Genomic DNA, 13,827 nt, shown 5'->3' with positions numbered 1-13,827 from the left:
TTAAGAGCATTGCATGCGGTCTGTTTTTTCAGTCAAAACACATAATTTGTATTCCATTGCACAGACCAAACCAGTGATCCGATAAGCAATCTAAAAGCAGATTTGAATTTGCCATGAAGTTTACATATGATCGCTCAGGGTTTTTTTTAATTTTTAATTTTAACCCTTTCCAAATTTGATTTTAAAATTTAAAATGTTGTATAATGTTTAAACGTGTTTTATATATAGTAGGAATAAGATATCAAAAAAGTACCCTGACCGATCATAAGTGAACTTCATGACGAATTTAAATCTGTTTCAGATTACTTATCAGATCACTGGTTCAGCCTGTGCGATGGAACAAAAAATGTATGTTATATTAACTAAAATGGTTTTTACTCACAGACAAAATAATTTATATTAAAAATAATACCATGAAGCTTATTCAAATTAACCGGTAAATTAATTGACATGATCGAAATTTATTAAAACAACTTTTTTCTTAAATATTGCCTATACAAAACTCCTTAAAAAACTAACCGCATGCAATCCCCTTAAATAAATTATTATACCCAGATTTAGGTCAGAAAATCATTGATGATTAATCTTATTAAAAGCAACCCATAAAGACTCACTGAAATCTGTTATTAAACCGAGCCTCCCTTATCAAAATGATACTACGTATGGGAAGGATAAATAGCTGATGGTAGGTAAACCCTTACTGTTATTAGTGATAAGTTATGAGCCTTTCATGTATAATATAATTTATCCATTTTCTAGTTAAATAAAATACCAATACGTTATGAATACATATGAGTTCTAGGTACTGACTAATTTTCAACTTAAAGGTCCTAAAATTACGGCTAAAAAACTAAAAAAACAAAAAAACTTGAGCCCCTTCTAGGGGGGTGGGAAATGGGTTTAATTTAAATTTGATACAACTGACGTATGCGGGCATACCAAATAAATATTTCAACTCAATCCGACTCTTTTTCTCGAAATTATATTGGTTCAGTATTAAAAAAGTTACAGTGTATACAGATAAAAAAAAATCCCACATCAGAGTAAAACAAATACCTTCAAATGTTGAAGAACCGTTGTTTACACTGGATTAAAAAGAATTAGAGATTGAGAAAGGATAGGTACAAGGTGCGAACGAATCGCAAGACACGAGTACCTAAGGAAATGTAAGCTCAAACGGTGCGAACGAATCGCAAGACACGTGTGTGTGGAGAGGAAAGTATTCTTTAGAAAATAAATTGATATTTATTTATAGAGGTATTTAAGCTTGCCATTTATGACAATTTATTTATTTAAGTTTTTTTAACATTACTCTAGAATTTGAAGAACAGCTATTCATAATAGTTAATAAAAAATTGAAATAAGTAGTTAAGGGGAACGGAAAGCGCTATTTATTAAGGGGCAAAGGATAGGCAATATTTGACAAAAATTGATCTAATAGCCATTTTTCGTATGCCTACTAATTTCAAGGTGAACACATATTACAATTTTCTAATTATGATGATATTATATTCAAAATGACGAAAAGTCACATGTAATGTCCAATAAATAACAAAAATCTAAAGTAAAACATTTTATCATTGAACGCTTAAAAACTTAGTAGGTTTTTGATGGTTTGTTCGCACGGTCACAAACACATTTACTGAAAATTTAAATTACCTGTAAATAATGTTTTATATTAATAGTGAAGTGATATTTAATAATTTTTACCATCTACAGATTTAAATCTTTCACATTGAAAATGTTTTTGTTCAAGTTATATTATTCAGCTATAAAAAACATTAATGTCCTCCCCGACATCACTAAATGCGCGATGCTCTAATTGTGTTGGGTTTTCATTTATTAATACACAAAACAATAACGTAAAGTTTGTTTAAAATAAAAAAATATTAAAATAATATTCACAATAATAATAGTAATAACACTGTAGATAAAATATAAAAGCTAAGAACATTGATAAAAGAACAAAAAAATTCTGGTCAACAATAATAAATAGTTATCGATAGTTCATCATGATTTTCATCAGCTTAACGGACCTTTAAGGCTCATCATGAGATAAATGGTTATCGATAGTTAGGTAGGGTAATTTTGAGTCCCGTACTTTCTTTGCCAATGGAAGCTATTTGACATATGTTGCATACGTTGTCTTTATAGACAGGCTGGTATGATGCTAAACAGTATGGACATTTGATTTCTTCCTTTCCTTTGTAGATTGGTAAACAAGAGTAAGCACATATTGCAAACGGATTGTGCTGATCGTAGGTTACTTGTATTTTGTTTACTGGGTTGTCACAGGCTTGGATCATTTGGCAGGCTTGTTGAGCAACATCGGCCCGCGGACCGAGTTCCAGTAACCGCTTTGCCAATGACGAGGCCAAAATTAATGATGTGGCTTTTCACGCTTCAATTTAAATATTACCATGCCAGAATCGTGTCCTGCAGCAAATAAATTAGAAGTTGAATGAGCAGCAAGTATCTAAAATCGTTCGTTTTCTCGTTTAAATGTATTTAAGCACGTTTTTTTAGTCAAATCCCACACACAAATACTTTTGTCTTTAGAGTTAGATATGATTAATTCTTCTTTTGGATGAAATACAACACAGGATACATTATTGTAGTGGCCACGACACGTATCTACTTCCCAGGCTTTAGAATCACTCATACGCCACAATTTCACTTGACGGTCGTCAGCACCGGATACAATGAGTGGCATTATAGGATGAAACGTGCACCAATTAACACCTCGGTGGTGTCCTTCAAGTACATGTTTAACAACTGCGTCGGATTGTCCAAACATATCATTTGGATTTTTCATATGTCTATCAAACCCTCCTAGACCAGGGGCAACGTTTTTCCTACGCAATCCAGAAATCTCCCACACCCGTATGGTTTGATCCAAAGATGCCGACACTACTAAATCTTCAGAAGGATGAAATTGTGCACACATCACATAATGATTATCCTAGAATTAAATAAAAGTTTAAGTTGAGATAAGCCTTTGTGTGACTATATTATTAGGTTTATGATTATGATCAGTAATTAAACTATATTACTTCATATCTTCTTCTTCTTCGTAGTTGACGGCCTTTAAGACCAAACTGGCAAACATATGCCATGCCATCTCTCTCTATCCTCCGCTAGGACTCGCCAATCAGCATCCGGTTCAACTCGCTCCACATCTTTTGACACCTGGTCTTCCCACCTCAACCTTGGTCTACCAAGTGGTCTTACGCCTTCTGGAGAGCCACATAGTACCTTGTGTATAAGGCCTCTTTCTTTTCGCCATGCGTGGCCAGCCCAAAAGAGCCTCCTCTTTCTTATATCGTCGACTATGTTTGGTTTCTGATAGAGCTCCCTGATCTCCACATTATGTCTGATTCTCTACTCTCTTGTATTCCTATCTATGCAAGGGCCAAAAATCGACCTCAACACTTTTCGTTCAAATACTAAGAGGTTATTCTGTTGTATCTTATGAAGTGTCCAAGTTTCGCATCCATACATCACCACTGGTCGAATAAGTGTTCTATAAAATTGTACCTTTAGGCTCTTAGACAGCATTCTTGATTTAAACAGCTTGTTCAATCCAAAATAGCATCTATTGCCTACATGTATTCTTGCTTTTATCTCCTCCTGTATTTCATTATTCTGTGTTATAAGTGTACCTAGGTACACTTCAATAAAATATATTTATCGAATTAATAAGAAATTCTTATTTTCGATAATTATATTAATGAGAAAAATGTTTAATTGTTCGCAACCGGATTTTGAAAGAGCCATGCCCGGAACGCATATTAAAGTAACGCTAGTCAACGGGTGTTTAAAGATGTATAAGACTAACCAGTCTGAATGCTGTATTGTAATATGCCAAGGCATATTTGTTTACAGTGCTCAAAGACGGCATTGTAAATTATCATTTATATTCTTAGACATATATTTTTATTTTGTATTATTACAAAATTAATGTGATTTATTTATTTAGTTTTACTTTATTATTTTTTTTACTACTAAAGAAAAGATTATCCGTTATGTTTTTATAATTTAATTATTAGCGTTATTATTTTATTGAAATCTATTTATTAGGCAGTTCGCTAGGATTATGATTCCAAAATGTGGATCACCCAAATATACATACCAGTAAGTACACAAATACAGGCACGACTTTGCCAGTTCCAAATTCGAATTGTTTGATCATCTGAAGCAAATAGTATCCATGGGGATTTATGATGAAACATGGCAGATCGTATGTAATCTAAATGACCCAGAAGTGTAAATAGACAACGACGTTGTGTATAATTCCATACTTTAATTTTGTAATCGTCATCTCCTGATACAAACATGGGCTGTTGACTGTGAAAGTTGATACCGCGAACTGGTCCGTCGTGTTCATCAAATTTATTCAGCAAAGTGCACATACGATAATCCCATTACTGAATGACACCAGTGTGAAGACTGGCCAAAATCCACAGTCTTTTGAGATGAAAAGCCAAGCCCTTGATTCGGGCTGACTTGGTTTTAAACTTTGTTAACATAATACTTGTAGTTCACCTAGATAAAACGCAAATAATAATTTAAGAATATTATCACACACACATATATAACTTACGTTTAAACGATTAAGAGTTATTTTAAAAATGTTTAGTATAAATTACTAGTTTAATTAAAAAACGAAATGTACTTACTTATTTTGGTATTTTAAAAACGAATATAAATTAATTACATTTGAGTAAAATCTTGCTATGTGAAATCCGCAGAATATGTATGCAACTATTTTACGTGGTAATTTTGTATTCAGTTATCAATATTTTATTTGCTGATAGTAGAAGTTTTATAACCGGTTAATATTTTAGTGATCGCTATGATTCGTAATTACCCAAAGACATGTAGACCCATATTATACTACTTTTTACTGTTTAGTATATATAGTTCTAGTAAATAGAAGTAGTATGCGGTATTACAACTTATAAGCTGCAGCTTGCAGTATAATAATTAAGGTATCATAATATTATAGTAAATAAGTACTGTAGGTAGTATAAGGTATATTGTGATAACAACGGTAAACTTATCAGGACCAAGATAAAACTTGTTGATAACGAAACATTTTATAATAAAACACATTCCGCTATCCGCAGTTTGTTTATAGTTACGTTTGAAAAATATACTGATGATAACTGTAGCCTTTTCCACTCTATGTTGCTCATGAGTCATGACTCATCGGCAAGGACCGAGTCAGCATTTTTCTGTACGTCATTCTGATTTTTGTTTCAGGTTTTGTAATTTCTCGATTTATGTAAACTTATTTCTTTCGAAATTCATTAAATAAGAACATGTATGCCAATAATTACATTGTTATTACAATAATTCAATTGTTTTAATATGAATATTCTTACACGCAATTTGAAAATCGGAAAAATAACAAATTTTGGGTCTTTGAATTTTTGATACATCGCAGCACCAATATGTTGACGCAACTCGCAAGTATTACCTACCTATATTTTACACTACGGTTGTATTTAAAATCAATATTGTCATAATTTATTTTCAATAAATGTGGCAATTATTATTACATCAGCTATAATTTCATTTTTATATTTTACTCGTACTTAGAAGTATTTAGATTTAGAAAGAACATTGTCAATTGAGTACTTAATACCCATAAATTACCAACAGTAGTAAATGTGTCTAGATGGCGTCATGGACGAAAACATGATCCATCAACCAAAAGGTTGCGGCACTTGCGGGTTCGATCGAGTGTGCGATCCAGCTTTTTTTTTTTTTTTAATATTTCAACGTTTAGAAACAGTTGAAGCCTCAAAAACCTTAATTTAACTTGACCTATCCGCTTCTAAATGCAAAAAACCCATTCTATGAGCAAAAAAAAAATGCGCCCGGTAAAGTAGATTTATACCAACTGTTATATATGAATGATTAACATCTTGATTCAGGCTTTCGTTTATAAGATAAATAGAATAAATCTCTAGACATTTTTTTTTATTATAACTTTTTTTCTCTAATAGCAAGGTAAGTACCGCACAATCGCTTTTTAACCGACTAACCTCTAGACATTCAATAACATATGTCCGTTGGTCAGAGTGAAAGTATAGGATTATTAGGTACATAGTACATACATTATAATATAAAAAAGTATACAAGGTTACAAAAGTACACAATATGCAATTGGTGACATTTTCAACATTATTCCTAAGCAAAACTTTTATAATACTACATGTTATGTATTGTAACTAAACGTGATAGTACTAACTACCATCGTACTTATGTCGGTAAAGTCTTATTGAAGTGTTTTTTTTTATTAAAAAAAAAATATGATGTTTTCAGCGTTTTAATGCTATTTTCAATAACAACTTTCAGAGGTAATACAATCAAACTTTAATTCTATAAAAATTAAATCTGAGAGATTTGTTCACCTATTCCAATTGCTCTTTCAATTGTTTCGTTTTTTCTAATTCGTATTCATATTGATAATTTAATAAATATCTTATGTGAATACTAAATTATAAAATACCTTTTACGTGTTATGAATGTTACATCGGAGATTTAATAAATGCAATGGTATTAATAATATGTTGCACATAAGATATTTTTATATGACATAAAAGTATGATAATGATAAATTGATGACCATTTGCGCGCAAACTATAGCGCATCTTAACACTGTCATGTTATTTATTTGTTCTGTTTAGTTATTCATTATTTCATAAGTAATTAATTTTACTGTTTGGTAAATGTGTTACATTTTCCTCATGTCCTTAAAAGTAATAAAAACTAAGTGTCATTAAAAAAATAAGTGTTAAAAAAAATAACTGTAATAAAGGCCAAAGAACAAGCCAAAGTACAAAAAAATATGTACTAAGATCAAAATAATTACTCATCTAATTGAGAATAGTCGTATTGGTAAACGTTATATTTAAAACTTAAAAGTAGGCGGGCAGTACTTGGACTCAGATACATTAAAAGATTTCCGTCCAGTACGCGCTTATTTATTTATCAATGCATTGGCAAAACGGCCTATACTTGGTTAAGTACGTTGCAAGACGTGAAACCAATTATGAAGCACACATGCCATTGCGTGGGCTATACTTAGGTGAGTATACTGAAAGGTAAGCCACCGGTAAGCACGCTATATAAATTTAACTTTTAGTTCAATTTTCTGTGATGGTAATAATTATAAGCAAAAATAAAATCACCGTCACTATCTTCTGTTAACTTTATTACACTTTTTTCTGCGTTATCGACGGAAATTTTCTTTATATTTGGTTCTAGTTAAAAAAAAAATAAAATTTGAATAAAAAATAATTATTATCACATTCAGTTTTTAATCGTATAAATCTAATAAAACGCATGCACACGGCCGATATCCCTGACGACCCTCCACGCAGACTAAAACGTAACTGGAGTAGAGACTTACTAACATAAAATAAACAACTTATAACCTAACCCAACTTACTATAGAGGTGTTACCAATGGGTAGCTTCCTTTTCAAGATATACATGCCCTGTTATAATTTAGATAAAAAAAAACTTATTGTACATACATATTTGTATAGATTGTTTTTTGTAAAATAAAAAAAAATAAAAATATAAAAAACGTATAAATAGGTAATTTTCATACCATAAATGTTGTCAGCCTTATACGTTTTTTAGAAAATCGGAAATAGTCTTCTGCTGACAAATACAAACTTGGTACTACAAAATCGTTTTTTAGACTACCTAGTTTGTCTATAAATTTGTCGATCTTTTTGTATAGATTTATTAATAAAATCAGCTGCATGAAAATGAATCGATCAAATTTGCAGTACGGTCAAAATCTGTTTACTGATCACATTAGGTACACCAACAACCGCTGAAGGTTTTATTTTCTACTGGAAAGTTTATTGTAAAACAGTTTGTCAAATTAATTCATTGCTTTTTGATTACACAAAGTAATAGCACATTTTTGAACTGGAATACAGTCAGTCTAACACATACATTGTCTAAGAAAACAATCTACCTTGGGTAATATTACTTTCAGAATCTTTAACTGCTTTTTTTAGGATTTCTATTTCAGCATGGAAATTATCCGCTATCTTATGTTTTTTCAGCGTACATTTTCTTAACAATTATTTTCAAATTAACAAAATAAATCCGAATAATAAGATGTAATTTAAAGTTAAAATATTTAAAATGTATTTCTCCTCTTAATGTTCCTAATTTTGTACAGAATATTAATTTGAGTTCAGCGGTCTTTAAAACTTATAAATTTATGTAAAATATTTAAAAAAATGAATGTATTAATTTATAAATTATTGCAAGGTAATTTTCATTCAGCCCACTGTGCAGCGGTTGAACGACCTCACACATGTCGTATATCTATAATATATTATATTATTATTATATATACCTCGAACGCGACAAAATTTAAATGCACGCACACCTGCATGCAAAAAATATTATTTAATTTATTCAATGTAACTAATAATACTTATTGGATGAAATGTTGTCTTTGCTAACTCTCTCTGGCTTAAAGGATATCTAATTGTTACATTTTAAGTAGATAGGTGGAACTCAAACATTTGTCTTAGTGGTAATTTATTGAAATCCAAATATGTATGTATATATTATCTTTGTTTCAGCAATTGTTTCTTAAAAACTAAACTAAACAAATCGACTATACAGCTATACGTAATTTCTAAAATAAAAAAAAAACAATGAAACAAATGTGAAATTATATAAATGTCAATACCTCTTGAAATAATTTGTTTATACAATGCAATTGAACACACTATTTTATTAGACTCCAAAAGCTTCCATTTGTTATTGTTTATAAAACCGTTAAGTAACATATAAACCTTATGTACGTTTTTGAATCTGTAAAAAAATTGTTTATATTTCATTTTGAAAATAGCACGACCTCATATATCCAATCTTGTCCTGACCAATTTCTTGATGTGGGTTTTATGGATTTGTTGAAACGGCAAAAATGACAGGAATAACAATAGGTAATTAGATTCAACGTCAATTTTAATGGTTACAATAATAGTAACAATAATAATAATAATTGTACGCATAATACAAATTGCAGAAAAAACGATATAGATTTTTGCAAAATAATTATAATGTAGTATAAACTCGAAATAGGTAATACAAGAACAACTACGGTTATAATAATAATAATTTATGTACACAAGGCTGAACACAACACATTAACTGTACAAAATAATATAATTTATCTATTGACCTACGAAACGATTTTTTTCACAACATATTTTATATTTGTGCCGTTTTATTAATAGAGTAGGTAGTACAATACAGGGATAGTGTTACTGATAGGTACGTAGGTAGGTAGGAAGGCAATAATAATAATAATATTAATGATGATAGTAATAATAATAATAATAGGATTGATACACATTTCACATTTCACATGACATAATAATAATTATACAGGAAACGTTCCTAAACACGATTAGGTGATAATAAATTGGTAATAATAATAATCAACCCGACCGTTCGGTCCCTCTTAAATAAACAATATGATTACAAAAAAAAAATCGTAAAAAAATTTACTTATACAGTGTTTTGCGCTTACCTATATTATATTATGTACAATGTGATCTAAAACGCGTTTACGAATAAAATAATTAGGTATCGTAAAATCACACCCGTCGGTCGAATCTCGCCTGTTAACCGTTTATTATTTATATATATATATAATATCCGTTTTACTTTAGTTAAATAATTAAACACAATATTATATTACATTTTTATTTGTACTTGTTTGATAATGTGTTTTCGTCGTTATCGTTAAATTTTAATCAATATTATTTTTTAGCAATAATATTGATAATAATAGTAATAATAATAATTGATAATCTGTTCTTTTAGTATCTGTGCGGTGTTTCTCCCAGCCATGAATCCGGACTCGGTGGGAAATCCGCGAAACCGTGAGTGCTACTGTTGTCACTCAGCTCTGACGGAGCGGAATGTGTCGGACCTGTTCAAAAGAACAATTATTGCTTAGTTATTCAACTTTGTAAATAAGTAAATCAATGATAAAGATAAAAAACAACTCATAAGCGCTATAAAAGTATTACGAAGAAGGGTTTTTTAAAAACGTGTGAGAAAAAGAGAAAAAAATAACAAAAAGTTTAGCGATCGCTTCGATTTTTTTTTTTTTTTTTTGGGTCAATCGTTTGGTCTTGGCGTGTTAAATCTATTCAGGATGAACAATAACAATAACAATAATAGTAATAATAATAGCTTATGTTTATACATATACTTATATAATATATATATATATACTGTATCGTGTGACGTGCAACAAAGACCGCGTGGGCGTTGGGAGGGGCTCAAGCGGAGTCGTTGCCGCCAAACGATTCGTTCTTAATGATTAACTTGCCTACGGTGATGTAACCGTTGTCGGCCGCAAACGTGGTAACGTGTTGCGAGGGCGACGACATGTACTGACGCGAAGACGGCGACGAGTTACCGGGCAAGAACTTGTGATGGTGACTGCCCGGCAACGGCGAACTGTGTTCTTGGTCGATTGTCAGTGTGCTAGTGCCGTAGCTGTCGTTGCTTTCCAAGTCTGCAAACGATAAAAATTGAATTGAATAAAAAAAAAAAAAGTACAACCCTATAGGAGTACGACGAATAACACCTGCCGTTGAAGTATGTGCATGGTAATGGTAAAGTTTGAAGTCCGAAGACAGAAAAAAAACAGAAGGTAAAATCGACGATGGACAGCGAAAACCTAAAGAAACCTTTCAAAGAAGAAAGTCTGCATACGAGTGAGAAATAGTGTGAAGGAAACGGGTGTAAAGCAACGGGAGACGTGGGCTCGAGACAGAGAGAGTGCAAAAGTTCTGTAGTCGCTACAGTCACTGTCATAGTGAAGTTTCTTAATGAGCTCTGCAACCGCGACGAAGAAGAGTGGATGGTTTTAGACAATGTTTGACGTCCTTGGTTGTGTAGTAAAATAATAATTTGGATGCGTATGCATAGTCGGTGGAAATGTATGTTCAAATTAATTTCCAAGAAAACCTGTGGCCTGGCATCTAAAATAAGTCCAACGCGTCACTGGCAGAGCTGTATAAATCTTAAAAGTTGAATAACCGTTTAGGAAAAAAAAAGAAATATCGAGGCAAACACAAGCGAGTTGATAAAAAAAACTAAGGTTACAAACCGCTGTACGAAAAATATACAGCCCAATGGGATTATATTCAACATCCTAAGAAAACAAATAAAAAATGATTAAATGGAAAACCGAAAACCAGAAATAAGAGTATACAACGCAGTTCATAAATATTTCATTCGATAGTGTTAAATATAAAACTTGTGAACTTTGTGTGTGGAAAAATCAAAAGAGATTTCGAGGATGAGGCGTCTTAGCTATCACATTATTTAAAACTTAGAGTAGTTTAGTGCATATGAAGTGAATTAGACATCAAAACAAGCATTTATTGAAAATAATGTATTCTTTAAACTGCGAGATTACCGTGTAAAAGTACTAAAAAACTAAAGATTGACGACATTAAATTATTTTTTTATAATATAATTTATTTGTAAGTTCATTTGTACATAGCATTTAACGAAGTATTTTGAGGGTGACTTAAACTTGACAGTTTTTTTTAAAATTCTGTAACCAGTCTTGAATAACTACTTTGAAAGCTATGAAATTTTAATGTTTTAAACAAGAGGAAGGGCGGTGTGTAGTATTATTTTTATATGCGTACATTGCTCGACCGTACTCCATCTTCCGTCTTAGATTCTAAAGTTGAATAACTTTAAAAATAATTATCTAAAGCAGGTTATAAACCAGTCAAATTTCTACTTATTTAAAAAAAATTATTAAATATATTCGTTGTACACATACTACTTATATACGTTCTCGTTTAAGTTTTAAAAGCTGATAGTGCCAAGGAAAATAGTAAAAAATAAATTCTAGGTAATTTTATATTGTAATTATATAAATACATTCAAAAAGAAAAACTACAAAATTGTAATTATTTTCTGAGAACAGTAGTGTCTTACGTTAAAAACAAATATATTCTAAAGTATATTTGAGAGATCTGTTTAGTGTCTATACAAGTAAATCGATTTATCTTTCCAACTGCTGCTTATGTACCTTCTCTTCTTCAAAACAAATAAAATATATATCCTAGTTTAAGATATCGATGAGACGTCATTAAACTGCGACAAAAAAATCGAAACGACAATTTTATTATTTTTTAATTCTTCGCTAGTTTTGTTTGCTTTTCTTTCTATTGCCTAACATAAAATTCTCAACCGGAGCACATAGATACAACGAACGACGGATGCTATACAATTGCACTGTTAGAACAGAGTATAAACGATCAGCGCGTGGAAAAACGCTACGCTTTTTTTTACGACCGTAGCAGAATCATTTCTTACTCAAAAATTATTATTTTTTTATTTATTTTGATGTTATCAGTAAAACAGTTCACGTTTATTTTACTTTACTTTTTTCACACGATTGGATTTGTTGCATACTCTTAAAATTTAATAGAACAAGTAAACTAAATTTGATTGGTGTCTGGCACCTGTGAAACTATTACATAAGACTATTTTACACGTCGTGTATTACAGGTGCAAATAATGTTGAACTTAAAGTATTTCCAAGTATCAGGTGGATGTCAAAAAATGTCATACATTATCAAGTTTACCTACTGGTACATCATTCTGAAATGGTTTTTGTCGTTATTTAAGCTGGTATAATATATTATCACTCTAATTTACAGGAAATAAGGTATTTATCGTACATAGGATGATACTCAAGGTCCATGAAAAATGAGTGGCCTGTTATTACATTGTCAGGTTAATTGTATGTTATTATATACAAACATTTAGCGACAATGTGCCGTTTAAACGTGAGTATTGTGAACACTGTAAAAACAGTACATTTTTTATTCTTAAATAAAAGTTATTGATATTCTTGGTGGAAATCCTTAAGTTCTATTAATATACATCATATTTGGATTATACAATAACAAACGTACCGTGTGAATGACTAAAGTTTGAGTCGAGATCAACCTTGAGATCGTCTTTGTCATTTCGAGGCGATATCGAACCCTTCATGGTTCTGAAATATTGGCTCCAACGAGATCTGCCAGCATCTTTTTTCAGCCTTTTTTCTTTTGCTCGTCTGAAAAACAGTCAATACTATTACTAAACACAATATAACACAAGTGTTAAAATTACGTTTCGTCTAACTAAATCCATACAAAAAATGTTTAGCGAATTCAAATTTTTTCCCTTAATACAGTTTTTAGGGTTTAACAAAACAAAATTATCGTAATTTGGTCATCGTGTCGACAAACCAATAGACATTTTGAACTGATTTCGCGGTAACCGAGATTTGCATTTATAAATTCTAAACCACCAATATATTCAACCTGTGCTGTTAGACAATACTCGTGTTACAGGTTAAAACGTTTGTTGGCGATACAATAATCGTACGGTTAAAGATGGTATAATATTAGATCTGTGAAGTGTTTCACGATTCGCATCGATAGAGATGTCATGTAGTATAATGTGTGCTTAACTAACCTGTTTTGGAACCACACTTGAACTACCCTCATGTCCAATCCGGTATCTTGGCTCAACTGTTCCCTGACGTGCCTGGCCGGTTTGGGACTGTTGTTGTACGCCATTTTGAGCGTTTCCAACTGCTTGGCCGTGATGGTCGTCCTCGGACGTTTGTTCGGTTGATCGCCGTCCAAGCATCCGCCCTCTTCGAACACAACATAACAGCTTTTATGATTTAATATGCGAACATGTTATCGCTCGAATCCAATAACAAACGCCTTGGGTT

The 13,827-nt window shown here is 31.4% G+C and overlaps 1 protein-coding gene and 1 pseudogene across 3 annotated transcripts in view; both read right to left on the bottom strand.

Moving 5' to 3' along the window:
* Positions 1–1,668: 1,668 nt before the first annotated feature.
* Positions 1,669–4,973, bottom strand: LOC126836512 (coatomer subunit alpha-like; annotated as a pseudogene).
* A 4,040-nt stretch (positions 4,974–9,013) lies between these two features.
* Positions 9,014–13,827, bottom strand: part of LOC126836511 (LIM/homeobox protein Lhx3) — a 40,395-nt gene continuing 35,581 nt past the window's right edge. For all 3 annotated transcript variants that reach the window (XM_050569999.1, XM_050570000.1, XM_050570001.1), the window contains exons 4-7: positions 13,563–13,746; positions 13,013–13,158; positions 10,393–10,581; positions 9,014–9,987 (exon numbers count right to left, since the gene is read on the bottom strand). In XM_050569999.1, the coding sequence (XP_050425956.1) occupies positions 9,875–9,987; positions 10,393–10,581; positions 13,013–13,158; positions 13,563–13,746 (632 nt within the window). In that variant the 3' untranslated portion in view covers positions 9,014–9,874. The remainder of the gene's footprint in view (positions 9,988–10,392; positions 10,582–13,012; positions 13,159–13,562; positions 13,747–13,827) is intronic.

The sequence above is a fragment of the Adelges cooleyi genome, unplaced genomic scaffold (assembly GCF_023614345.1).
Source record: "Adelges cooleyi isolate 19-005CV unplaced genomic scaffold, UGA_ACOO_1.1 ACOO_flye_CR_arks_rails_tigmint_CR_PRNA_247, whole genome shotgun sequence".
NCBI lineage: Eukaryota > Metazoa > Arthropoda > Insecta > Hemiptera > Adelgidae > Adelges > Adelges cooleyi.
Note: the sequence above shows the minus strand (reverse complement) of the source record. Positions and strands in the feature narration are given on the sequence as shown.